General features: G+C 60.5%; 1 protein-coding gene across 1 annotated transcript; it reads right to left on the bottom strand.

Moving 5' to 3' along the window:
* Window positions 1–7,925: 7,925 nt before the first annotated feature.
* On the bottom strand, window positions 7,926–25,179 carry PPM1J (protein phosphatase, Mg2+/Mn2+ dependent 1J). The gene is made up of 10 exons (XM_075910002.2): window positions 24,859–25,179; window positions 20,812–20,926; window positions 20,064–20,387; window positions 18,697–18,809; window positions 16,137–16,221; window positions 13,402–13,520; window positions 13,063–13,126; window positions 11,978–12,085; window positions 11,321–11,472; window positions 7,926–10,604 (listed from the first exon to the last, which is right to left on the bottom strand). The coding sequence occupies exons 1-10, from the start codon at window positions 25,143–25,145 to the stop codon at window positions 10,457–10,459; spliced, it is 1,515 nt and encodes a 504-aa protein (XP_075766117.2). The 5' UTR covers window positions 25,146–25,179; the 3' UTR covers window positions 7,926–10,456.
* Window positions 25,180–25,995: the final 816 nt, after the last annotated feature.

Below are 25,995 nucleotides of genomic sequence, written 5' to 3'. Positions count from 1 at the left end.
GTGCCTCAATTTCTCCATCTGTAAAATTATGGCAATGATGCTTACACACCTTTGTCACCTACCGTGCGCATGCTAGGTGAAAAACCTCCTACCAACGCAAAGCTCTAGATTGATTCTATTGTGGTTGTGATGATAGCAGATTCCAGGGCTGGTGTGGACTAGAGTCTGCTGTTGCACTGGGCGTTACTGAGAGCAAAGCCGGCGGAACCATTTCCAGCGGTGACAAGGAGCCGAGGAAAACACCACGGGGATGTTTCTGTTATCTCTGCCTCCTCACCACTTACGGACCCACTCCCAGCATTCTCAGCATGTTTCTGCCGGACGGGTCCAGGAATAGCTGGAGGTGTGTCACCCAACCCCTTCCACCAGACACGGTTAGCAGCACTTTCCTCCTGAAACACAGGGAACTTGCACCATCCCACCATGCATCCCGGCCTGTCTCACCTCTCCTCCTTGACCACCATGATCCACAGCAAGGCTTAGAGGACACGCCGAAGGGGGCCCTGCAAATACCGAGCAAAAGTTGGCCCCTCCCCTGAAGAGCCGACAGCCTAAACAGGCTGGGCAGGCATGGGGCAGAGGAGAAACCACTGACGCATGGCCACAAAGCAGGTCAGTGGCAGAGCTGGGAACAGGCACCTGACCCCTTGGTCTGTCGCCCTGTCTGCCAGACGGCACCAGGAGTGCCACGGTTTGCTAAAATCTGTATCGCAGGCCAACCATCCCTCCACCTCACCGCCTGCCCGATGAGCTTCTTTGCCCCCTGCGAGCTGCCCACCTCTTACTTCAACCCCAGCTCTGTTGTGCCTACTGACACTTACCATCTTGCCCCACTGTCACCCGCCTGTCGCTCCCCCAACCTCCATTCCTTCTGGACTCACCCCGGGCCTGGATCGATCTGCCCAGTGATAAACAGGTGCCAGAGCCCCCGTCAGGAGCAGGGCCCCCTCGTGCAGGTGTGACACAGGTACAGAGTAGCAGGCTGCGGCGGACCTCACAATCCAACGCCAGAGCCAATGGCCAACAAGGAGGGAACAAGCAATGCAGGGAGGGAAGTGGCCGTGGGTAACACACGCGCACAAGCCTGTTGTTAGATCTTCTGCTTCGTCCCGCACCCAGCAGCCTGGCTCAGCGGTGTTTTCCCGTCAAACAGGGATTTGCCAGGGAAGGAAGGGGAAGGCGAAGCATAACCAGTATCCCGCTTGGAAATCCCCCTGCTAGCTGTGAATCAGCAAGGAGGGAAAGCCAGCTCTGGGACCTGGCTCAGACCGACCAGGATCTATTTCAGAGGGGGGGTTGGCCTCAGAGGGACATTTTTTCTTAATTTACCGAGTTTCAGATTTGGAACTGGCTCCAAAGGAAACATTTCCCTGCACCGAAAGGGAACAGAAAAGGACAATTTAAATACAGCTCCTCTCAGACTTCCTTTCTTTTGTACAGCCCTCAGCCTGGGCTCCAGGAAAGCAAATGCCCCTTCTTCTCGTCAGCAGCTAGCAGCTAACGCACCTTCCCCTGCAAGCAAGGAGAGTACGCGTGTCAGAGAGTGTGCTTGTCAGAGAGCACTTGTGTGTCAGAGCGTGTCAGAGTGTGTGCGTGTCAGAGAGCACTTGTGTGTCAGAGCATGTGTCAAGTGTGTGTGTCAGAGAGCATGTGCATGTTAGTGTCAGTGTGTGTGTGCATCTGAACTTGTGCATGTCAGAGAGCGCGTGCATCCGAGTGCACGTTAGAATGTGTGCATGTCAGAGAGCGCGTCAGAGAGCACGTGTGTCAGAGTGTGTGAGTGTCAGAGAGTGTGTGCACACGCCTGCTAACACTGGAGACAGGAGAGGGAGAAAGTGCAAGCAGGAGTCACAGAAAGGAACTGAAGAGAGAGGACTCCAGCAGCCCCCCAGATCTATACCGGCCCCTGCAATGACTCACACTTCCCAGCATGAGGCTTCTACGCCTTCCTGCCCCTCCCGAGGAGCACCAACACTGCTGGGAAGAGGGAGTCCTGCTCCCAGGACTGTGGTCCGAGATCACCTTGGGCCCCCTGCAAACTGGCACAGAGAAGCCCTTGTGTGGCCAGTGAAAAGGACACCCTGCCTAAACCATTTGCACCCAAAGGCTTTTGGGAATTGGGTGCCCAAACACCAGGCACCATCCAGGTGGTATGTCCACACACCACCCCTTCAGGCTTCCTTCACCGTGCTGGGAGGGGCAATCTTAAACCCCAATTCTCCCCACCCCTGGCAGCTCCTGCTGACCCTTGGTCTGCACCTCCAGCGTCTCCTCTTCAAGCCAAAAGCCGGGCTTCCCAGCTCGGCCACCTGCAGATCAGCCCCAGCAGGCAGTACTTCCCGGTGCCCCTTGCTCCTTTTTGGCACCCAAACCCAGATAGCGGCCACATTTTGACACAACAAAAGTTGCAACCAACGCCCAGTTTTGGTGGCAAAAAACTTCCCCCTCCACATGAGACTTTTCTCTCTCTCCCTTTATTGGACAGTCACATATGCAGTGGGCACTGTGCAGCAGGCTTTCGGTTGAGTTGATTGACCTTCGGCATGTCTCCCGCAATGCCCCATTAGCCACTCTGTGGAGTGGTCCTCATGGTGACTTCTCAGGGAAACAGGGCGCTCTCCAGCTTGGAGCAATGCAGAGCTTTTGTGTGTGTGTGTGTGTGTAATGCAATCACAGCTGTGAGTGGTCTGTAGGACACATAGGACCACATTTCTCAAGCGCAGTGTGAGAAGGGGTGTGAGTGAAACCCCCTGCAAAGCGGAGCCAAGAGAGAGGGACTCCGGCAGACATACCAGAGAACAATTAGTTTTATTCAGGACTAGCTGGAGTCACCCGGCGTTGCTCGGGTGGGTGGTGGGATCCTGGTGGGAGTGCCCCGTGTGAGGGGCGGGCAGGTGGGGGCGAGCGCTGGACCTAGGGTGGGCGGGGCTGCAGGTGCCGCGGGGGCCAACAACCTCACCACCTGTCCCATAACTTTTGCCCCACTACCTGCCGCACCATGGAGCCGCACTGGGAGCTCCCCTCTCCTGCGGGCTGTGCCGAGCAGGAGCCGGACTCCCCGCCACGCAACCAGGATGCTGCACCGGACCCCAGGCCGCTCCCAGCACCACCGCTGCCTCCCTGCTGGCCTCGCCCCCCTGTGCCCGCAACCGCCCCCTGGCAGGCCTGCGAGCTCCATCACTTGCATCCCTTGCCATCACTTGGCAACCCTCCGCCACCGCCGGAGGGGAGGGGCCCGGGCCGAGTGACATCACGGGCAGGAGAGAGGAGGGGGTTCCCCCACTCCGGACGTGCCTGTGCAGTGGAACGGCTTGGTAGAGGCAAGTGGGGCAGCTGCCGCTCGGAGCGCCACCCCTCCCCTCGCGCCTCCGCCGCCGGCCTTAGTGAGTGACTGTCCCCGCACTGCCAACAGCCCCTTAAAACTTTCTCCTGGCAGAAAGCTTACCCCATGCAAAGTTTGGTTGTGGTAGCTTATAGTGCCCCACTAGCGCACAAACTTACGAACATTCTCCTCTCTAGATTAGATTCCAAGAGACTGAGCAGTCGCTCTTCTCAGGGCCCAAACACTTAGCGTTGCTTCACCCCACCGCCTGCTGCTAATGGAGCCTGTCTGCCCAGCATCTGCTCCTGCCCTGCTTCGGGGGGCCTGCAAGAAGCGATGCCTTTCTCTGGCAGGCCTGAGTCTTCACCGTTCTGTGCACTGGAGGGAGGGGGGGGCGACTGCACCAGTGCAAAGTGGGTGCAAAATCCTGCCATTCTGTTCCAGTAGTGTTTTACACCCTTTGCACTAGTGCAAAGGGCAATGCCTGGTGCTGCACAGGTAGGCCCACTACGTCCAGTGGCTGGGCCTGGGACTCCTGCTGGGCCCCACCACCAGCTCCCCACCTGTGTTTCAGTTTCTACATGTAGTCAATGGGGATAAGAGCGTTGGGCTGTTGCAAGAGCCACTTGTAAATTCATCTCACACTCGCCCTCCTGCAGCCTTTGGCTCAGAGTTTCTCCACAGGCAGTTTCACTAAACGGTGGGATTTTACACCACTTTTGTTAAACCAGGGCAAAGGCTGAGTTCTTCCAGAGGCTTAGTGTGGGTTAGTTTAAGTCCATTCGGGACAGCTGTAGGCTGAGAACATGAGCCACTCAAAGCTAATGAGAGGGCCCACACAGGGCTTGCAACAATTCAACCAAACAGTTTCCGGTAAAGCCAGGAAGGTTTGCGTGGAGACAAGGCCAGGGCAGAGGGGGCTCACCTCCCCCGGCGCCCATGTGATTCTAACTGAGGATTTCTCCGGGGCGGGTGTCAGTTGGTTTTGAGGGTCTCAGCCCATTTCCCCCTCAACCCGTTTGACAGTGTGTGACGGGGCACAGCGGCCCGTCTCCGAGCCGGAGCAGTGGCTGAGGAGCACGGCCGTCCGGCTCCTCCCCTGCGCCGCTGCTGCACGTGCTCCAGCCACGTGCCGGGAGCTTTCGACGCCGGCGGCGCGGAGAGCGCGGGGGTGACACGGAGGCGGCAGCGTGCCGGCCGGAGAGATGCTGTCCCACCAGGCAGAGGACGGGGGTTTCCCAACCTCTCCACCACCTGGGGCGCCAGGGCGGTTGGCCCCACAGGGGAAACCAGGAGCCGCCTGACACTCCCCCAGAGCCTCCCCACTTGGCGGGAGAACTAGGAGGACGCAGGCTACCAAGCCCGAAAGCGTGTTTTCTCTCGTACCGAGCGAAGGGAGGTTGGCACTAGCGCGGGTAGGAAGTGGCCCAGGGCGGGTACGGAGGCTCGAGAGGTTGACAGGTTTCAGAGTATCGCCCCTGTCAGCCAGGTAGCGGCAGCTGCCCCTACCTTTAGGGCCCTGGGCCAGGAGCCTGAGAAGCGGGAGGGCCCGTGTCCCCCTACCCCTGCTCACCGAGGGGTCAGAGCTCTTCGTCGGGCGGGAGTAAGGCCCCTAGATCGGAGCCGCTATGGAGCCGTTGAACCGGAACTTGGACCCGGACAGGGCATAGAGCCGAACTATGGACCCTGGGTGCGGGACGTTGAACCAGCCAAGGGTGCAGGGGACGGATAGGCCAGGGCGGGAAGGTGATCCCGGAAGTGGGGAACATGGCCTGAGGGAGGTGGATGCCAGAAGGGTCATTGGTTACCCAGTGGTTCCCTCGGCAGGGTGAGAGCAGACGGGGAGCTAGCCATCGCCGTGCCCTCCTCCACCACCGGTGACCAGCTCCTGATAAGTGTTAAAAAAACCAAACCAAACCCCCAAAATCCCACGTTCTGAAGCGGCCCGAACCCAACTGGGCTCTGTTTGGATGAGGGGAGGGGAAAGGAGGTGACCCGCCTGCCAGCGAGCGCTCTGCAGCCTCTGCACGGAGCCAGGGCGCTAGAGGAGGCTGGGGCAGTGGGAAAGACACGGGGCGGAGGGCCGGGCCGGGCCCCCAGAGAGGAATACATGTTCATGGGAAAGGCTCTTCCCACCCTAATGAATAGCCCATTAGCCAGGCCATCAATCAGAGCCTGCCTGAAGGCTCCGCTCCATCTCCAGGCCATTGATTTGGCATCAGATTTATGGGCAGGGCTGGGGAGGGCCTGGTACCGAACAGCGCTGCTGCCCTCTGGTGCCCAGTACCTCCACCACACGGCTGCACTCCCCTCCGCCCCTTCCTGGGCACGGCCCGCTCTGCACTAGCCAGCCCAAGGTGGGGCAGGCTCCAGGCAGCCGGCGCAGCGACAGCACACTCGCCAGCTGTGCAGCCACGTGGGATGCAGACACACAGCCCCGGCAGGTCTGGGGAGGAAGGAGATGGCCCATTAAAGCCAGAGGGCACCTCTACATTGCAGCAGGTACAGACAGACTCAGGCTCGGTCTGCTCCAATCAGCCGTGTGGCTACTGGGGCTTGGGTGGTAGAATAGGTGAGTCCAGGCCCATCCGCACACCTGCATCCACCCTCCAGCACCCAGCTCTGCCCACGGCCCCTGCAGCAACATCATGCTGCTATTTTAGCGTGCTAGCATGCGGGGAACTCGCACCCATCTGCCGGCCTAGGCTTGGAGGCTGCAGCAAAAGCTCCAGGGCAGCCGCTACCGCTATAAGCCTTCTGAGCCCGAAGCTCAGCACTTGACAGGTGAAGACGGCAGGCTGGAATTGGAGCGGGGCGCTTGGCAGCTCTGAAAAGGAGGCCACTCCTGTGGGTGCCTATGGCTGCAGAGCCGCCTGCTGGAAATGCTAGCAGGAACCGGCCCCCTTCTCCTGGGCGTCACAGGTGACCCTAGCGTATGCCACAGTGGGCCCAGGGCCAATCCCACACTCCCTGAGGAACCATGGAGTTTTGTTGGCCTATCACATGGCAAGAGATTCCACCCTTTTCCATTGCTGCAGGACAGCACTGCTCACCGCGGGCATGGCCCCATTAGGAACGGGTGGGAGTGCTAGTCTGAGACGGGCTGTATGGCACTAATAGCCTAGACAGCATTCGCACCCGAGCCTCTCAGGGCCGGAGCCAGGGGCTCTCACAACTCCACATCCTCTAATGCGATCCAGCCATCAGGTGCCATGCCAAGGACACTGGCCAAAGCGGACAGTCTCTGCACCAAAGGATAAAGGGACACACATCAAACATCAGAAATGGTAACACACAGAAACCTGTAGGGAGCATTGTAACCTGCCTGGGCACTCCATCATGGATTTAAAAGTAGCCATCCTCCTACAAAGGAATTTCACCAGCCAGTTACAGAGAGAGTCTGCAGAACTGGAATTCATCTCCAGATTTGACACCGTTACCCTGGGCTTGAACAGAAACATCAACTGGTTGATGCACTGCAAAGCCAACTTTCCCTGCCTTTAACATCTGCATTTCCATATCAAAAGCTACATATGGAACACATCCAGCCCACTTAATTAGCCTCATTTACACAGCTACTACGTTTGTCAGGTACTTCTACTGTTATACAGTTCCTGGTTTCTGTTATTTCCACTCCAATTCATCTGAGGAAGTGGCTTTTACCCATGCAGGTTTAAGGCTCTATATAGTTTGGTTAGTCGCTCAGGTGCCACAGGACCACACGTTGGTTTTAAAGTCAGAGAAGTTATCCACTTAAGAGGTTTGGATCAGGCCTCGGATCCCAAGAGTTCCAGCCAGGCCCCAGAATTCATCTGCTCTTTAGTTCCAACCTGAGTGATCAGCAGCAGAGGTAGCCCAGCTAGTAGTTGTGGAGACACTGGCCAGCCCAGGAGGGGCATGAGCAGTACATAGGAACATGAGAGCGGCCAGACTGGGTCAGACCAAAGGTCCATCTAGCCCTGCGTCCTGTCTCCCGGAAGTGGCCAATGCCAGGTGCCACCGAGGGAAGGCAGAGAGCAGGTACTCAGAACAGGTGGAATGCTAAGCAGAAGTTGTTGTTTTGTTTGGGGGTTTTGCTAATCCTCCCCACCCAGCATCATATATAGAGTAGCCCAATGTCTGTGACACTAATGCGGTAGCGTTACAGAGTCTCCTCTGGGGGGCGCTGTTGCCTCACGCCATGGTGCTCAGCTGAGTTCTGTGCCGCTCAGCTGGGCTGCCACGGGAGAGCAAGCGACGCAAGTGGCCGTTTGGGCCCCGCGCTCCTCATGGGGGGTGCTGCATGGGGAGCGTGGGGCCCAAATGGCTGCTTGCCTCGCTTGCTCCCCCACGGCAGCCTGGCTAAGCGGCGCACAACTCAGCTGAGCACCACGGTGGGAGAAGAAGGGGGCGGGGCCCGGCTGTGTACATCACCGCCCCGCCCCCCTTCGCCTCCCGCCATGGCGCTCGGCTGAGTTCTGCACCACTCCGCCGAGCTGCCGCAGGGGAGCAAGCGGTCAAGTGGCCATTTAGGCTGCGTGCTCCCTGTGCTGCATGAGGAGCATGGAGCCCAAACAGCCGCTTGCGCTGCTTGCCCCCACACGGGGAGCGTGGTGTCCCCCGAATGAGAGGCAGGAGGGGGAGGAGAAGAGAAAGGGAGAGTGAGAGGCAGGAGGGGGAGAAGAGAAAGAGACGGAGAGAGAGGCAGGAGGCGGAAGAGAGCTGAGGGGAGGGGGAGGCAGTAGGAGGAGGAGGAGGAGAGAGAGAGATGGACACGGAGGAGAGTCCCAAAAAATCCCGTTGTGTGATGGGTAATTGGCTAGTTAAAAAAGGAAGCCTTTGCTCACTCACAAATCAAGCAGCACAATAGGGGGCAGGAGCCGTTTTCTGGACTCTGGCTGCTGGGAAGTTAATGGGAAAGGTGCGAGCAGCTGGAGAGCTCCAAGGGAACAACCAAAAGATTCAATTTCCAGAGAAAGAAACTCTCTTTGCAGGTGCCAGGCAGCGCATTATGGAGCAACACAGACTCCATCTCCCCGGGAGCTCACATGGAACAGCCTGTGTCAGCTGGCACCCGGTGTTCTGTGTGCTAGCCAAGGGCACCCAGGATCACATCTCAGACGAGCCGGGTAACTCTCACTGAGTCGGCACAGAAGAGCAACTGGCCACGGCAGCCCGCTGACAATGCACAAACGGCTTGACAGCAGAGAAGGCAAAGTCCCACTCTTTGGCTGTGTCTAGACTACACAGTTCTTCTGGAAAAAGATACGCAAATTGCAAACCGCAATTTGCATATCTTTTTCTGCTTCTTTTTTCAGAAGAGGCTTTTCTTACATTTGGCCTGTCTACACTGGACCAAATGTCGGAAAAAACCCCTTTTTCAGAACATCCCTTCTTCCTCATAAAACAAGGTTTACAGGGATGCCGAAAAAATGCGTCTGCTCTTCTGAAAAAAATTTCGGAAGAACAGACGCGTTCCTTGGATGTGGCAGAGTTTTTCTGGGATACTATCCCGGGAAAACTCTGCAGTCTAGATATACCCATAGCATCTTTGGAGTGGGGTAGACTTTACACCATCCCCTTGTTGGCAATGAGGAAGAGACTGGCTCAGAGAGATCTGCCTGGATGTATTTGCTGGCAGGCCTATCCACATAAACTACTCAAAAGCAACTGGCTTTCAGACAATAAAGGCCTGTTGGGATTCCTGGTGGCATTCGTTGTTTAAAAACACAATCTCCTTCCAGGACAGAAATGCCAATAACACTCCCCGGATGCCTTTTAGTTCCAAGGAGGCCTATGTAGTTTATTTACATCTCACCAATTAGGAGTTACAAATAACATTCATCAGACGGGAATTTGCCCCATTTCTACCCTGGGGCAGGATTTTATAGCTATAATGCTGCACTTGTTTCCTTCCCCCTGCATAGACTCAGAAAGTGCATGTCCCTGAGCAGAGGTTTGCAGGATGGATCACCTTTTCTGAATCAAGCGTTCTGCAGGGCTGAGCCAAGCCACAGCCCCCACCAGAATAGAGCTGGTCATTGCTCTGAGATTAATACTGGCAAGAAGGGGATTTGCTTTTTTTAAGAGAGACACACAGCTCATTAATTCTCCTTGGTGCCCAGCTAAGCACACGGATGCACCCCTCAAGTTGCAAGACCTTTGGGGCAGGCCTGGTCTGTACTCGGAACAGAACCAAGCACCCATTCAGTACGGCTGGGGGGAAAATGGGACGACCGGTTGTTTTCACTGACATTGGAACGTGGACACTTTTAGACCAGCTCTTCCACTGACAACCAACAATAATTGGGCCAATCCCCCGTTTTGGCATCTGGGAACTCACCCTGGGCTGGGTGCGAATGCTGCTCTGATAGAAGTCCCTGTGTGTTCATACTGTGCCCATCGCCGAGAGAAGGACACAGCGAGTGGATGGAAGGCTGCCTGGCCAGCAGGATGGCAAGCATGAGGCAAGGGTGCTAGGCCACGCCAGCCACAGCCTGGCTGGTTCCCAGAGCTGTCCTGGTGCAGCTGTTCCCTTCACTACGAGCAGAGGGGACTGGGCTTCAGAGCTGCGCAGGCCAGGCGACCAGGACGAGTGCCGTGACGAGAGCTGGACAGGCGCCCGCCCGTCCACGGGGATGTGGGAGCGGCAGCTCGGAGCTCAGCCGAACCGGGCAGCAGCGGTGCAGATCTCGAGGGGGGAAAGGGAGGGTTTGCACAGGACGCCGCGTGCTTCCCAGGCCTGGGGAACTGTCGCCCCTCCAGCTACCCCATTCTCACATTACCAGACCAGCCTGGGGGCACTCTCCTGTCCTGCAGAGGAGCCTCAGAGAGCTGTGTAGGAGCCCAGTCCTCTCGCAGGGCCCTGTCGGGCAGGGCTGGCTGTGGGTGATGGCAGCCGAACAGTCCTGCCTTGATCTCCCCACCGCGGGCCCCGGGCGGCTGTTCCGTCGCTAGCTGCTCCAGCTCTTGCTGCCCGGGCTGGGGAGCAGCCGGCGGAGACGGGGCGCGGCGGGCAGCCTGGGACTCCCGGGTTTCTTTCTCCTCTCGCCGGAAAGGCAGGCAGCACCAACGCTCTGTGGCCAGGCCGCCCCTGCGCCCCAGCCCTGCTCCCATGGCGACGGCAGCCGCCTCGCGCCCCGGGGCAGCGCGGCCTCACGTGTAATTGCCGGGGCCGCCCAGAGGAATCACGAACACGGAGATGTCATCTCCAGAGCCCAGCTTGTCGTTGGCCAGCCGCCAGCCCCGCTCCTTCAGCACCCCTCTGGACCTCAGCACCAGCTCGTGGGCCACCATGGTGTACCTGCAGCACCGCCAGGCCCAACAGCCAGTCAGCGGCCAGGCGCCTCGCCTCCGGGCAACCCCCCACCCTCGCGCCCCCCGGGGCTCCCTGTGCTCCGAGGAGAAAGGGGGCCGCTGGCGGGGCCCATGGGAGAGGACGGAGACAGCGAGGGGAGGGAAGAGTCGGGCACTGCTCTCAGAGGATCCCTCCCCTCCTGCGCTCTACGGCGGGGTGGGAAACCTGCGGCCTGGGGGCCAGATCCAGCCCCTGGCTTGCCTGGAGGCTTGGGTCCCCCCCAGCTTTGGAGAGCTCCACTCCAGAGCTTGGGGGCCCCACACAATCTACCAGCCCGGCCCCCCAGGCTCTGGTGTGCGAGGGGAATGTGGGGCGTGCCTTTCTGCTTCTCAGGCAGGGGCCACGTCAGTGAGGTCTCCTTTCGTGCAGCCCCCGACTGGTTTTTCTGGTGGCCAGCGGCTCCTGACCCAAAAAGGGTTCCTCTCCCCCGTGCTAGGGGAAGCAGCATCCCCCCGTCAGGGGCTGTGAGGCGGAGACATGGGCCCTCTGAGGAGAGATGGGGACAGGCTGAGGGAACTGTGGGCGAGGACACGTCTCCGTGGCCCGCGCCCAGGCTTAGCAGCCTGGAAGGGAACAATGGTGGCAAGTGAGCCACCTGAGGCGGGAGGGTGGGCGCTGGGGGCCTTGGGGCCCCACAACAGGGCGCCTGGACCTCGACTCACCTGCAGGGGTCGTTTGGCTCGTGGCCCATCAGCACCTCTGTGACCACCTCGGCCACCTCCCTGTCACTGGTGACGTCCCAGAGCCCGTCCGTTCCCAGCACCAGCACGTCGTCGGGGCAGTGCTCGTACTGCGTCAGGTCGTAAACGCGGACCTGGCGGGAGACGGGGGCTCAGCGCCAACAGCAGCACCAGGCGCTTGGGAAAGGGCCTGTCCGGCGCCGGCCCGGCTCCCCAGGAGGTTCCCGTCTCACTGTCTCTTCCAGTCACTCCCCCGTCCCAGCGGGGCTCACAAGACCAGAGAGGGGACAGAAAGGTGGGACCTCTGCACCCAGCCACGTGGCCCCAGCTCCCCTCTGTCCAGGCGGGACAGCCCTGCCCTCCCCTGCTCACAGGGGTGAGGGAGGGGAACTGAATTTAGCACCGGGAGGTGCTTGGCTATCACGGAGTCGGGGGCCAGATGCCTGGGCCCACGTGCCACGGCACAGCCGTGCAACAGGCCCCGGCGTGGAATAACCAGGGTGGTGTAAAGCAGAGGAGCGGTGCCTTGGCAGAGATCGTGAGGTGCCAGCCCACGGTCCCAGCCCCTCCCTGAGGTGTGCCCTCCATCTGCTCACGCGCCCCAGCCCCCGAGGGCAGTCCCGGGCCAGCCCAGCTCACCTCAGGGACACAGGAGAGGAAAGGCTTGATGTGGATATTGGAGTTGTACACCTTCAGGTCGTGGTCTCCTAAGCCCCGAGTGACGCCGATTGTAGCCATCACCCGGGCCTGCAGAAAAGCAACCCAGTCACCGTCTGCCCCCTCGCGGCACCAGGGAAACACACGCACAATGGGTGCCACCGTGAGTGCATCTGCAGAGGGCGTGCGTGGGCCTTTGGGATCGCTAGAGAAAACAGGGCAGGAATTTAAACCTTCGGAGACCCGAATCTCCCCTTCCTCCCAGTCCACCCGGCGGCAGAAGTCAGACAAGAAGAGTCCTCCCAAACCATTGCAGGCTCTACCGTCCCGGCTCCATGCTTGGATGTCTACGTCCCTATAAACTCCCAGCTTCTGTTCAATGCGGATTGTCGGCATGACATAGCTCATGTTCACTGCTTTGATATGGCTATGATACACGTCCTACAAAGCAGGCCTGGCGAGGATCATTTGAAAACCCATAATCTACTGAACATCACTGTCCTGTTAAAACATGCGGAACATCAGTGAGTGGAAAGCTATGAGATTTTGCTGTACGCTTGTGTTATATGTTGTAATGCTGGGAAATGCTCACATTCCAGCTCCTCAGAGACTGGTCCCAGGTGTGAGAAGACTATTAACCGCAGGGGAGAGTATAAATTAAAGAATGCACGTCAGCTTCAAGACGACTCAAACTTCACGTACACAGAAGGTTCAGGCAAGAAATTGACAATGTCCCTAAAGGACATTTTGAATCTCCTCTATGCAGGGATCTGCTTTGCCTATACTCCAGCTGGGGGTATCCTCAAAGAGGGGAAAAAAGGAATAAACATGGACAGGTGACAGCACACAAGTTACCTCTCCTCCCCATCTCTGCTCATGGCAGCAAGTACAAGCCACATTTCTGGGGGGCACAGCTGGGACGGAGGCACGCATGCAAGGCTGGGAGAGCATTCGTGTATTCAGCGGGGAGGGACTTAGCATGCCAGTGGCTGTGGGTGAGCAGAGGCCGGAGGGGCTGAAGACAGGGAACGTCGGGATGTCACACCTGCAGGCCCTCAGCTCTTTACCTTTTTCCCTTCTCCATAGATAAGTGGAAACTTCAGGTCGTCCTCTACTATCCTTTTATAGGCCCTGGATACAGACAGAGAGGGGAGCTGTCACAGGGGAGGTAAAGAGTCCCAGCAGCACCCTGGGCTGTTTTCAACAGAGCGGCCGGTGCCCATCGGACACGCAGGCCCTGCCTATGCTGGAGAACCCGCTGGCAGGTGCCACGGGGTGCAGCAGACCCCATCCACCAGGGTAGGGCTGCACGGCGGGGGCCTCTCCCTCTGCCGGGGCAGGAGGGTCTAAGCAGCTAAGCCCCCCGCTGGCCCCAAGCTAACGAGCAGGTGGGGGGGGGGCATTACCAGCCGCTCATGTTCTGGTCTCTGTACAGCATCTTCTTCCCCAGCTCCTTGTGCTGAATCCTCCGGGGAAACTCCAGGTGCGTGAACTCATTCCCCAGCAGCTCCGGCCTCAAAAACCCCTAAGGGGAGAAACCAGCCGATTCAGCCTCAGCCTCCCCCCGCCCCCACACACGCCCACCTGGCCTGGAGATCTGCAGCGGAACAGTTAACCAGGTAAGTGGTGTACCCGGGATTGGGTAATCGGTTAACCGTGTGGCCGGGGATCCGCAGCTGGCTCCTCTAGCCAGCCCTCCGGTTAACTGGTTACCTGCTAAGCATGCCGGGAAGGCTAATACTTACTGGCTACCAGTTAACCTTGCCCATTCCTAGAGCAGACCGCAAATGCTGACCCAACCCAGAGACTGTACCGGGAGCTCAGACATGCAAGCAAGAGGGAGCGACCTCTCTCCTCTCCGCAGGAGCCTCCATGCCACGGTGAACACCCTTGCCTCTGTTCATCTGCCCGGACACGGACAGGAAGCACTGGGAGTTAGATACTGCATTAGCCGCCAGGGCAGAGCCATTGTCAACATCTGCTCCTCAGGCCCCCAATTCCCTTCCCAACCCCCCAAACCTTTAGCCCCATGTTTCTTCATGGGCCAGGTTCAGAAAAGGGTCACAGAGACAAACAGGGGTTTGGAATAGCAAGAGAGATTAGGAAGATGCGGACTTTTCAGCTGAGAGAAGAGGAGACACAGGGGGGATAGGATAGAGGTGTGTAAAATCATGACTGGTGTAGAAAAAGTGAGTAAGGAAAAGTTATGTACTTGTTCCCATAACATAGGAACTAGGGGTCACCAAATGAAATTAATAAGAAGCAGGTTTAAAACACACAAAAGGAAGTTTTTCTTCACTCAGCGCACAGTCAACCTGTGGAACTCCTTGCCAGAGGATGTGGTGAAGGCAAGAACTTTAATAGGGTTCAAAAAAGAGCTAGATAGATTCAAGGAGGTTAGGTCCATCCATGGCTATTAGCCAGGATGGGTAGGGAGGCTGTCCTAAGCCTCTGACAGAGGCTGGGAACAGGTGACAGATGAGAGATTGCTTGATGGTTCCGTGTTCTGCTCTCTCCCTCTGGGACATCTGGCATTGGCCACTGTGGGCTGACAGGTACTGAGCAGGGGGCCTTTGGTCTGACCCAGTCTGGCCGCTCTTATGATCAGAGTGAGACCCACTGCTCTACCCACAGCCAGTTTCCCCCAGCACACCCTAGCCAATGCATTGACAGCTCAAACTTACAAGTGAATCTTTTGTCTCAGCCCATCCCCTGAGCCCACAGGAGCGGGGCAGGGAGGAGGACACACAGTTATCACCCTCACCGCAGAGTTCAGGGTTAGCAAAGACCCGAGGGCCGAGACACAGGGAGGGACATGGTGGGGGGTTCTAGCGCCATTGGCAAATGCCGATGGGTTAGCTGAGGGAAGATGACTGGGAGATGCGGGTGGAGCTGCAGACAGGTGCTGCTGCTGCCAGGAATGCTGTTCCTAGAGGCTGGGAGCTCTGTCGACAGAACAGCACCCTGCGAAGGGACACACGCCCTCCATGGAAGCTGTGCAAGGGGCTGCAGAGCTGGTCCCCAACCTGCGGCATGCCGCGCCGTTGCTGCAGTTCCTGCCTCTCTGCCGCAGTTTGCTTTGGATGCAAAGCCACCAAAAGGAGGTTGGCTGAATCGACTCCCCCAGACCCATGGAGCGAATACAGAGCTGGTCCTCCGATTGCTCAGCTTTTCTGCCACCCGCAACGGCAGCCAATCCACTGCTGGGTGCAATTTCCTCCTCTCCGGGGCGGTTTGCAAACAGAGCGGAGGCCAGGCCACCTCTTGGTGGTTTTCCAAGGTATATTCTGAGCCAGCAACCCTCAGCTTGCTCATATGTCACCTTCTCCTTCTCCCTCTCGGGGAGGGGGGAGGGGGCAGGGTGTCTTTGCAACCTTATCAAGTTTCACCTTGCAGCAGACTCAGCTTCCCAAGGCGTGCTGGAAAGGGAAGCTCTCAGGAACCACAAGAGCGATGCTCAGCCTTCATCGGGTTCCTGAGTGCTGTAGCGGGCACCTTGGTGTGCAACCAAGACGTGGCACTAACGTGCCCGGTCCTCTGGAGGGGCCTGGGCACGCGCTGGACAAAGGGGGAGGATGCGTATCGGCCGGGAGACGGGCAGTGGGACAGCCCTAGCAAATAGCCCCAGGGTGACCGAGAGCGAGGGGGCTCGCTCCTCCCGTCCGACTCTCAGGCCCAGCACACGGCCACCCTGCACACCAGCACTGCCTGCCAGCCCTGTGCCCGGAGCAGGGGCAGGGCAAAGCACAGCAAGCCCCAGCTCCCCACTCTGGCCTGCGGGGACCTAGCGTAAGAGGAGTTCGGTCTCTCCACTGCGGCTGCGCCGTCAGCTGCGTGTCTGCATGAGACGATAGGGGCTACGGCCACCGACATTCAGCGTCACTGCCCACCAGACCCCCTGCGCTAGAGGGTCCAGGCCTCCTCTGCCATTCCCACCGCCAGAGACCTGGGCCCCATCTCTCCCCCACGCCGGGCCTCCCCAGACGGCTGCAATTTCACCGGCTGGAGCAGAAGGCGGACGCCACCGCTCCCCCGGAGGTCCCCCCAGGTGACCTCATGCAGCTTTTGCTGTAGCTATCTCCCCGCAGCCCTGTGGGAGGCGGTGCAGAAGGAATTGGAGGAGAAGAAAGTTCTTTCTTACTAAAAACTGCAGCCTCTGCCTCTCTGTCTCTGGAGTAAACTCCCTGGACATTGGAATGATTTCCCCGTTACGGATGATAATGGCCCTGCAATGAAACATGGAATGATGAGATTAGTGGGGCAGGCAGGCGGCGGCTCGCTCCCATCACAGCCACGGGAAGCAACAGCCACGGTGGCTGGAGGCGCCTGGTTCACTGACCGCACCTTTGAGGGGGGGGCGGCGCCCGCTGCCCATCCGCCAGCACGGATTTGTGTCTCTGCTGCCGTCAGATGCCACCAGCCCCAGGCTAAGAACTAGCTGCTGGCTCCCAGCAACTTGGCACTCCTTACAAGTGCTGTCCTGCTGCAGCCCGGGGCCCTGCCGGCTCTTTGAACAGCTCCCTGCGGGCTCTTGCCACAGCTCAGTCTGCTCTGGCCGGAGCGGCCACTGGGGCGCCCCCGCGGCCTGTCCCCTCTGCAAACTGCCCCAAAGCTGCGCGTGGGAGAGGCGGGCATGGTGGGCACAGGCGACCCCGGGAAGACTAGAGAGGGCAAAAAGCAACACGCAGAAAGGGGAGAGCGCCTGCCTGGTGCGTGCGAGACAGGACAGGCTGTTCCTCCGACATGTAATGAGAGCAGCTCACGGCCGTGGCCAGAGGTCACCCAGTGCAGCCACGGCCCTTGGGGTCAGCGGCCTCTCCCTGCCCTCTATGGCAGCAGGGTGCCCCAGGGCCTGCTGGGGGTTTGGGTTCCCGCTGGTCCAGGAAGCAGAGACCCCGTCTCTCGGGAGGGACCCATGGGGACAGCCAATGGATGAGGAGCAGCTGGCCAGCGTCCCGGGCCGGACAGTGGCTGGGCGAGACCAGAGCTCACCTATGCAGCCGGTTCTGCCCCCGTGCGTGCTTCAAGCCACAGCCTGCTGCAACCGGCCCGCAGGCCTGAGAGTTTGCTCAGCTGGACAGCAGGCTCCCTGGGGGAGCGCCCGGCCCCCAGCACAATGGGGCCCTTCCCCACGCTGCTGCATCCTCCACAGAGAGCCCAGCCCGCTGGCGGCAGGGTGACTGTGCGCGGGGTGGGGGAACGCCTGTTACCCAAGCCCAGGGAACCTGGCAGCACAGACAGCTGAGCCCCGGGCAGCACGCTGGATGTGAGCTACCCGCCACCACGCTCTAGCAGGGACCAGGGCTGGGCCTCTCCCAGCCGTGCTGGCTCTGCTCAGCATGGCACAGCCTGGCAGGGTGGACAGGCGCCCTGGAGAGGCTTGCTCAGGCCGCTACAAGCCCCTGGAGACGAAAGTGGCTCCCGCCAGTTCCCGAGACTGGAACTTCCTCGGTTTGGCCCAGAGCACCTCGGCCAGGGCTGGGCAGCAATGCAGGCTCCATGCTGCCGGCAGCCCCACCGCGACCCGCTCCCCCTAGCCAGTGGTCAGCACAGGGCTTCAGCAGCTGGCAGGCCCACTCCAGCCCTCAGCAGGGAGCAAAAGACCCCGCGCAGGGAGCCGAGGTCCCCGCCAACCACGAATTCCACCCCCCGTTTGCAGGGATGTCATTCAGGCAAGGGGGGGGAACTGTTTTCAAAGGTGCCTAAGTGATTTCGGATCCTAAGTCCCACTGACTTGCACTAGGACTTGCGCGCCCAAGTCAGGCTGGTGCCTCTGTAAATGAGCCCCAGACTGCAGGTGCCAAAGGGGCTTGTCCACACACGGCTTCTGCAGCACCCACGCTACCAGCCTCCCCCCACCGAAAGGTGCCTGCCCCGCCGGGCTCAGCCGTGCTGCAATGAAACCCGGGAGGCACCACCACGGCTGGCCTGGCTCGGGCCGCGGGGCTAGAAACGGCAGTGAGGGGGTTTGGGCTCAGACTGGACCCCGGGCTCTGAGGCCCCAACAGGTAGCGTCAGAGCCAGCTGGAGCCCGGCTGGCCACACTGGCACGTTCAGCCCCCCGGCCCGGCGCTCCCGGCTCCCCCAGTGTTGCAGCGCAGGCGACGTCTCCCGCAAGGCGGTGTCCCCTCCCCGCTGGCTGGCGACGGAGCACAACGCCGGTCAGGAGCCCCATTTCAAACTCTCCAGACGGCGGAAAGGCCTGCTGGGCAATACAGCGGGGGGCAGCAGCCCACGCCAACAGGCCTCAGGGACACTCGGGTCCCGCCTGTAATCACGCGCCAGGGGACGCTGCTAAGGAAGGGTCTGGAGCCTAGGCAAGCGAATCCCATTCTGCAGCTAGCACAGTGCTCCGGCTCAGGGAGGGCAGCAGCGTTTGCTCCTGCAGGCCTCCCTCTGTTGCTCCGAGGGCAGCGATGTCCGACAGCTTTGGACAGCTGGGCGTCGAGACCCCCCGGGAAGGCGCCCGAGCCTGCCGCGGCCAGCTGCATGCAGAGGCACGCGGCCCCCGCCTTCTCCTTGGAGCTGGGAGGCTCCGGGTCTTTCTTTTCCATGGCTCCTCAGCCAGTCTGTGCCTGTGCTCTGGAGGGGAGTGAGACCCACTCCCACCTGGCAGCAAAGGCATCTCCGCCCGACTCTCGCTGTGACTGATGCTGCCCTGGCCCGGACGCCGACCCCTGCACACGCTCGCTCGCTCCTACCTGCTGTCGCCCGCGTTGGCCACGTAGAACTTCCCCAGGAGGTAAACGGCCGCCAGGGCGCAGCAGCCGCCCGCCACGAGCTGGGTGGTCCGCTCCCGCGCCATCTGCTCGTCCTGCGGAGACACAGCAGGGCCAAGCCGCCCGTGGGCTCAGAGCCCCACCTTCTAGGGGGGCTGCAGAACCAGACTGCGGGTGAGAGACGGCCACGCAGATGGAGCCGGGTTTACCAAGGTAACAGGCCTTCTGGCCCGGCCTCCCTCAGCAAGGACATCCCAGCACCAACCCGCCCCCCGGTCGGCCAACGGCTCTACGGCCTAGACACCCCGGCTGCTCCCTGGCCTGCCCTTGGAGCCTCCTGGCCTCCAACCCGTGCAACTCTGCCCTGGGGGAGCAGCAGCAAGAGGGTTACGGCCAGCCCCTCCTCTCCCTTCTCGCCCGCTCCGCTGGGCCCTGCTGCCTGCCGCTGAGGGTGCACAGCCAGGCCAGCCCGCCCCCTCCCACAGGATGCTCAGCACTGCACACGGGCCCCGGGTCCAGGCAAAACAAAGTGCCCAGCGGCCAAGTGCCCTTCCTCCCCAAGGCCCTAGCACAGCTCGGAGCCGGCGGGGGTCAGCCAAGGCAGGGCCTGGCTCCGGAGTCCAGTGCTGAGCCCAAAATAGCCCTTCGCTGTCCTGTCAGCATGGGCCGCGAAAGGAAAGAAGCCTCCGTTCCAGCTGGAAGGCGCTGCCCAGCCAGGGCCAGGGCACACCCCCGGCCTGCTCCCCCAGGGAGGGCAGGGCAGGGCGAGAGGAGAGCTGCAGAGCACCGCTTCCCGCAGCTGCAAAGAGAACACAGCCTGGGGGCTGCGTGCACAGAGCCCTCCTTCCCGCCCCAGGACCTGGGGCCTCCAAGCTGCTTCCTGGGGTGCCGCGAGGCAGCCCCCGTGTGACAGGGAAATGACACACCCGCATCCCTTAGCACTTCCTATTGCTAACGGTGACAAGCAGGACGTGGCACTGCATGGTGCTGCAGGAGATGCTGCTCTCGTGTGGCATGATGCCCAAAGCCAGATCCCCGAGCAGAGCGCCTCTGGCAAAGGGGTGCCAATTTGCACAGCGCGGGGCAGGAAGCAGGGCTGAGGGAGACCACAGAGGGAACTTTTCTCCTCCCTGTTCTCACTCTGCATGCTGTCACTAGCCACACACATGCCTAATTCTTTCGGGCATCCTGCTTCACTCTTGGAGTCAAGGCTCTCTTGCGGCAGTGAGTTCCACAGATTAACAATGTCACAAGTGTTGCAGGAAGGAGCCATTCATAGGCATTGCCTCCTCAGATGGTTCTCTGCCCTACTCCTCCCCTGGGGTCGGACTCTCCACCCACTGGCTCACCATCTGCTTGAAGGCGTTCTCAATTGCACCGATCACCAGGCTTTCCCGAGAGACTGCCTTCTCCAGGTGGAAGCGGGGCAGGGCGTCGTTGGGGAGCTCCACATCCTCTTCCGCGAGGGGAGCCCGGTTCCGCTCGGCCAGGGGTGCCCGTGAGTTGCTCTGCAGGCAGATTGGGGGCGGGGAGGAGTCCTGTAAGATACCCACCAGGTCCCTGAGCTGGTCACGGATGTGATGGTGAAGCAGCTTGGATGCCATGACAGCGGCGCCGCTGCCCGCGTGGCCGTCAAACAAGCCCCAGTAGTGGAAGCAAAGGTCCTGCCTGCCCTGCGGGGAGAAACGGGAAGGTTAAGGGAATTCCCCGGGGAAGCAAGACCAAGGGGAAGAGAGAGGGGCCCAGCTGAGCAGGGAGGGGAGGGATCCGCGGGTGGGGGCCTGTCGGCGCTCAGTGCCAGGTCTAGTCCAGCCCAGGACCAAGCCCGTGGTTCAGTGGCTGCAGAGAGGTGGTTAATGGGTGGCTCCAGCGCGGTTCCCCGCCCCGAGCGGCCCGTTCCCCGGGCTCTGCAGCGAGGCCAAGCACTGAGCGGACTGGAACCCACTCGCAGCCGGAGGGGACCTGCCCCGTCAGTGCCCGGCACGCATGGAACGTCTCCACAGGCGCCGTCGGGCCCTCGCCAGGCACAGGAGAGTCAGCGCGAGAGCCACAGGACGCCCTGCAAGGAGCCCACCTGCCAGCATTCAGACAGCTCACCCCCTCCGCTTCCTGGGACGCCGGGTCACCCCTTGGACTGCAGCTCCGGTCCATCAGCACCACCTGACAGCAGGCCTGATCCTCATTGTGCTGGCTCTTCCCAGCATTTATCACCCTGGGGGACGGCAAGAGAGCGCGATTGGGGCCAAACCCTTATTCACCGGGGATTTCACTCCATGACTGTAGAGACACGGCCAGCGCCAGCCAGTCTTCCCTCTCCCTGGTGCTACAGCATGCAGAGAACATCAGAGAGGGGCCAGCAGATGGCAACCAAAACGATTCGGGGGATGGAGCGCATGACCTACGAGGAGAAACTGAGGGATTTGGGTTTGTTTAGTTTGCAGAAGCGAAGAGTGAGGGGGGATTTGAGAGCAGCCTTCAGCTTCCTGAAGGGAGGTTCCAAAAAGGATGGAGAGAGGCTGTTCTCAGTAGTGGCAGATGGCAGAACAAGGAGCAATGGGCTCAAGTTGCAGTGGGGGAGGTCTAGGTTGGATATTAGGAACAAATATTTCCCTAGGCTGGTGGGGAAGGGCTGGGATGGGTTCCCTAGGGCGGGGGTGGAATCTCCATCCCTAGAGGTGTTTAAATCCTGGCTCAACAAAGCCCTGGCTGGGCTGATTGAGTTGGGTTGGTCCTGCTTTGGGCCGGGGGCTGGACTGGATGGCTCCTGAGAGCTCTGCCAGCCCTGGGGTTCTATGAGCTCCCCACCGAGAGCAGCCAGCTGATCCGGGAGGCTCTTCCCTCCTGGAGCACCAGACAAAAGTCTGACTCGGAACCTGCTGGCAGCCCTGGCTGCAGCCATGTGCAAGATACCCCTAGCAAGTCCTGTGGCCCCAGGCCCTCAGCTCACGGGGCATGGCATCTCATGCAAACCCGCACGGGCATAAGCAGGAACGGGCCAGCCAGAGGTACCAGCAGAAACATTTGCCAACACACGCCACCAACTAAGCCATCTCCCCTCGCCGAGCACATTGCAGATCTCGATTGCAAAACCCGCATTGTGGGAGGAAGTCGTGGATATGCATAACAAGCCTGCACTTTCGGCAGCAGCTCTTCTCGCGGTTTGCAGGGAAGGGAGCCTGTCACATGGCTGAGAAGCAGTCAGAGCTAAACTCAAGGGCACTTTTCATGAGTTCCTCTAATGTCTGAATGGTTCCTACTTCTGAGAGCTCAAGTGCAGGGTTTTCTGTTCCCATTCCTGCCCTGGAGCAAGTGACATTTCAGAGTTCAAAAGCTGGAAAAAAAAAAAACCCAAGCCCCCTCCCGTCTGAGCCTTGGCTTGCTACCATCACACTGTGAGCACAAAACCCCCAACAGGGGTATGTAATCTAGCAAGGTGGTAACGTCAGAACTATAGTAACGCCAAAGGCTGGCTAGTGACTGCTTGGTTTATATAGTGAAATACCACCACAAGTGCACACTCCTGCAGGATACCCTCTTACAAAAAACTCTTAGAGCATCTCCAAGTTTGCCAGGATCCTCGTTAAATAAAGACAAAGTTCTGCTTAATGACAGACCTTGGCTTGTCCCTGGGGGGGCGGGGTGGGGAGGCTGTAAGGCAGGCTTCACTGTAGCACCCTGTCCGGGCAGTGTGTGTTAGAGAAGGACAACAACAGAGCCGTGAGCAGCACGGACAGGACAGACAGGAGAATAGGAAGGGCTTGGAAAGCCCAGCCCCAGAACTGGAGCAGTGCCCACACGCACCGTTGTGAAAAGCGGCGGATCAGAGAAAAGCACCCAGAAGTGAACCCCTTGCACCTCTCCCCGTGCAAGAGGCGGCCTTGGCAGAGAATCCCCCAGAAAGTCTCGTTTTTGCCCTCTTTGCGGCTGGCGCGTCAGAAGTCTCAGGGCCGGCTACAGGGCAGAGGTGACGGTGCCAAAACCAGCCAGGCTGTAGGAGGGTCCCTCGTGATCCTCCCCAGGAGCGGAGTTGACTCAACTGGCCTAACATCTCTGGAAATGGCCCGGGCAATGCAGCCAAGTTGGCTGATGGGGGAGGGGAGGGGAGGGCAATGCTGCTCCGAAGGAGCACAACAGGAGCAGGGCTGTAAGGAGGAAGTGGGAGGCTGCTTGTTCCTGAGCGCCTGCGGGGGGTCAATTCCCTGACTCTCATGGGCTCCTTGAGCCTCAGTTTCCCCTGTGAAAAGGGTTGGAGTGAGACACAGCCGGAAACGACACTGCAAGTCGTCAGACGCTCGGATGCTGCAGGGACCAGGCTGGGAAAATGCCATAGGCACCCGCATGGCACCAGAGATCGGAAGAGCCAGACACCCTATGGGACAAGCAGCAGAGGAAAGGGCAAACCAGCAGCCCAAATGGCACAGCCCGGCTCCTCTCAGGCCTGCTTTAGAATGGCCTTAGGGCCAGGCTCCAGCACCCTGGTTCACACTTCGCCTGCGCATCGTCCCCGGCAGCCAGCGGGGCTGCTCCCCCGCCAAACGGGGTGCTCCTGGGTAGGTCTTTGCAGGCCTGGGGCTAGACACTAATCATGGGAGAGCAGCAGGCTCTGGCCCATCACGTTTGCAGCCCTGCCCAAGGGCCTGGTGTCACCTGAGCAGGTACGCAGGTAAACCAAGACCCATCTATTTACAAGGGAAACAGCTTCTGTCTTCCAGGACAGGCACCCAAGGGAGCCAGGGTCAGCCCAGCCCCTTGGCCAACTAGCTACCGAGATTTGCAACAGCCTTCTTCCAGCCAAGAGAGGATCTCCTGCGGCAAACGGTCAGGCTGAAGGGCAGAGGCCACGGCAGGGGTAGGAACCTGTAACAGGATGAAAACAAACGGAGCTTCCCTCTATCCGCCCCACAGGTTTGAACCGCAGGGGAGGAAGCGAAAGTGGGTGGTCTGCATGGCTGCCCAGGCCCAGGCCTTGCTCCGGCTCAGCTCCTGGCTTCCAAGGCTGGAAATTGAACTGCAAAGACGGCTAAAAATGCAGCTCCCATGTGGGCCTTTCCCCTCTGTCCCTGCGGGCAGCCTGGCGGCCGGGACACAGAGCCATGCGCAGCCGTTCACTGGGCAGAACCGAAAAACCTCGGATTCACGGCAACAGTCATGGCCCTCTGGGGAAGCCGGCCACAGCACAGCCACCATCCTGCCATCAGGCGTCCCCGTAGGGATGTGAACAAGTAACCAGTGACTTGGTGACCTGGTAACCCTGAGCGAGTGATGCACAGCAGGCGCCAGTTAACCGTGCCTGGGAGCAGCCCGCTGTGGGTGCAGGGCTGCCCCACTGTGGATGGGGAGCCGGTGGGATCCGCAGCTCTCAGGCCAGCACAGGGTGTAGCCGTTCCATCTGGCAAACGCCCGGGCCCAGCGCTGGGATCCCGCTTAGTTGGGGAAATGTTTAACCGAGTAATAGGGATTTGACACCCCTGCCCCCATTCATGCACACCCCTGGGCTCAGGCTCACGCCACTCCCCGATTACCCGTGTGCCCAAGTGTCGCTGAACGGGGCCGGCCACACGTCCTGCCAAAGGCTTTAGAGACGCCAAGCGCCACAGCTACTGACAGCGGCCGAGACCTTGGCTCAGCCAGGAAGGCAAGTGCCTTGGGGAGTTGCACGCTGCTGCAGGCTGGGCTCTGCCAGGCGCAGGGGGGGACCTGGAGAGACCCCAGGGCAGAGCAAGGGAGCTATTCAGGGCGCAGGTGCTGGAACTACCAGGCGGTTTCCATCCTGCCCAGGGTTCACAGCGGGCTCTCAGCGCCCCTGACTGAGTCAAGTCTCCAGGGTCCCTCCTCACAGGGACCCGGCCGGGCAGCGCCCATTCCGGACGGTGCCCCCGCCCTGCGCGCTGGGCAACTGTCGTCACTGGCCTGCCCCGAGCTGCGGCCCTTCTCTCCGCCCCAGCGGCCCCGGAACAAGGGGGCGCCGCCGCAGCCCGGACCTGAGCCCCTCCCGTCCCGGGAACGGCCGGTGCCAGGGCTCCCAGCGCCGCCGTGCGCCCCCGTGCCAGCGCCCCGGGCATCTCCCCGTGCGCCCTGCCCGGCCCCGCCGCGCACCTCGGCCGGCTCTGCCCCCCGCCCCCGGCCCGGCGCCCCGCGGCTCACTCGGCGTAGCCGGTGCTCCAGGGCAGGCGGCGGCTCTCCCGGGGGCTCTGCACGGCTCGGCCCGCGTGATCGTCCGCCCGCTGCAGCTCCTCCGAGGTGAGCTGCAGAAAGGCCGGTCTGCAGAAGACGCCGCCCTCGGGCGCTCCCCGGCTGGGGCCGGGCGGGACCGGAGCCGGAGCCGGAGCCGGGGTCGGCGAAGGAGGCGAGTCCCGCGGGGGCTGAGCGCCGGGCGTGGGACCCAGGCCCCCCACCAGCTGCGCCACCGCCGTGCGCACCCTGCCCAGCATGCTGCCTCCGCCGCCAGCCCTGCCCGCGCAGCGCCTGGGGGCGGGCCGGCCCCGCTCCCCGCCTCCCGCGCACCCGGCCCCGCCCCGGCACCCCGAGATCCTCCGGCCTGGTCACTGACCCCCAGCTCCTTAACCTCCTGCTCCCTCCGGCGCCTCCAGCCTCATAAGCTCCCGCTGCTCACTTCGCTGACCCCTAAGCACCCCGAACCCCCTGGACCACTTCACTGATCCAGGACCCCCAAACTCCTGCACCCCACTGCCCCTCCCTCACCTCCCAGAGCCGTCACTGAGCCTCCTCCAGCACCAGAGACCCCCCAGCACCCCTCCCTCAGTACCCCAAGAGCCCTGCCCTCTCCCCACCACCCCAAGACTCTCTGCTGTGCCCTCCTACAACACCAAGCCCCCATCCCTCCACCCTTGAAACCTCCAGTGCTTCCCCTGCAGTGCCCATGACAGCCCCCACTGCCCTCCCTACAACAGCCCTCAATCCACCCAGCACTCCCTTTGCTCCCCACATCTCGGGGACCATGTGGCCCCTGCAGTTCCCTTGGGGATCATAGGGGCCAACAAGTCAATTTTCACTTGGCCCTGCTCCTCTGATTTGTCTCCCCCAGACAGCTGGTGCTGGGTGATTTTAAAGTGCTGCTTTATGGCAGAGTGCCTAGAGAGTAGGGATGGGACCTCTTTGTAGCTCTCTTAACTAAATCAAAGATTTTACTTCCCAGCTCCCTAGAGGAAGGTCTCTCACTGTGCAGCTCTGCCCCCCTCCAATCCCACATTTCCAGATTTACACAAGGATGGGGGGACATGAGAATGAGGATCTATGTTATGCCCCCTAGCACAGTGGCTC

The sequence above is a fragment of the Pelodiscus sinensis genome, chromosome 27 (genome assembly GCF_052426305.1).
Source record: "Pelodiscus sinensis isolate ZL-2025 chromosome 27, ASM5242630v1, whole genome shotgun sequence".
Classification (NCBI taxonomy): Eukaryota; Metazoa; Chordata; order Testudines; family Trionychidae; genus Pelodiscus; species Pelodiscus sinensis.
The sequence above is the reverse complement of the archived record's forward strand: the minus strand, read 5'-3'. Positions and strand labels throughout refer to the sequence as shown.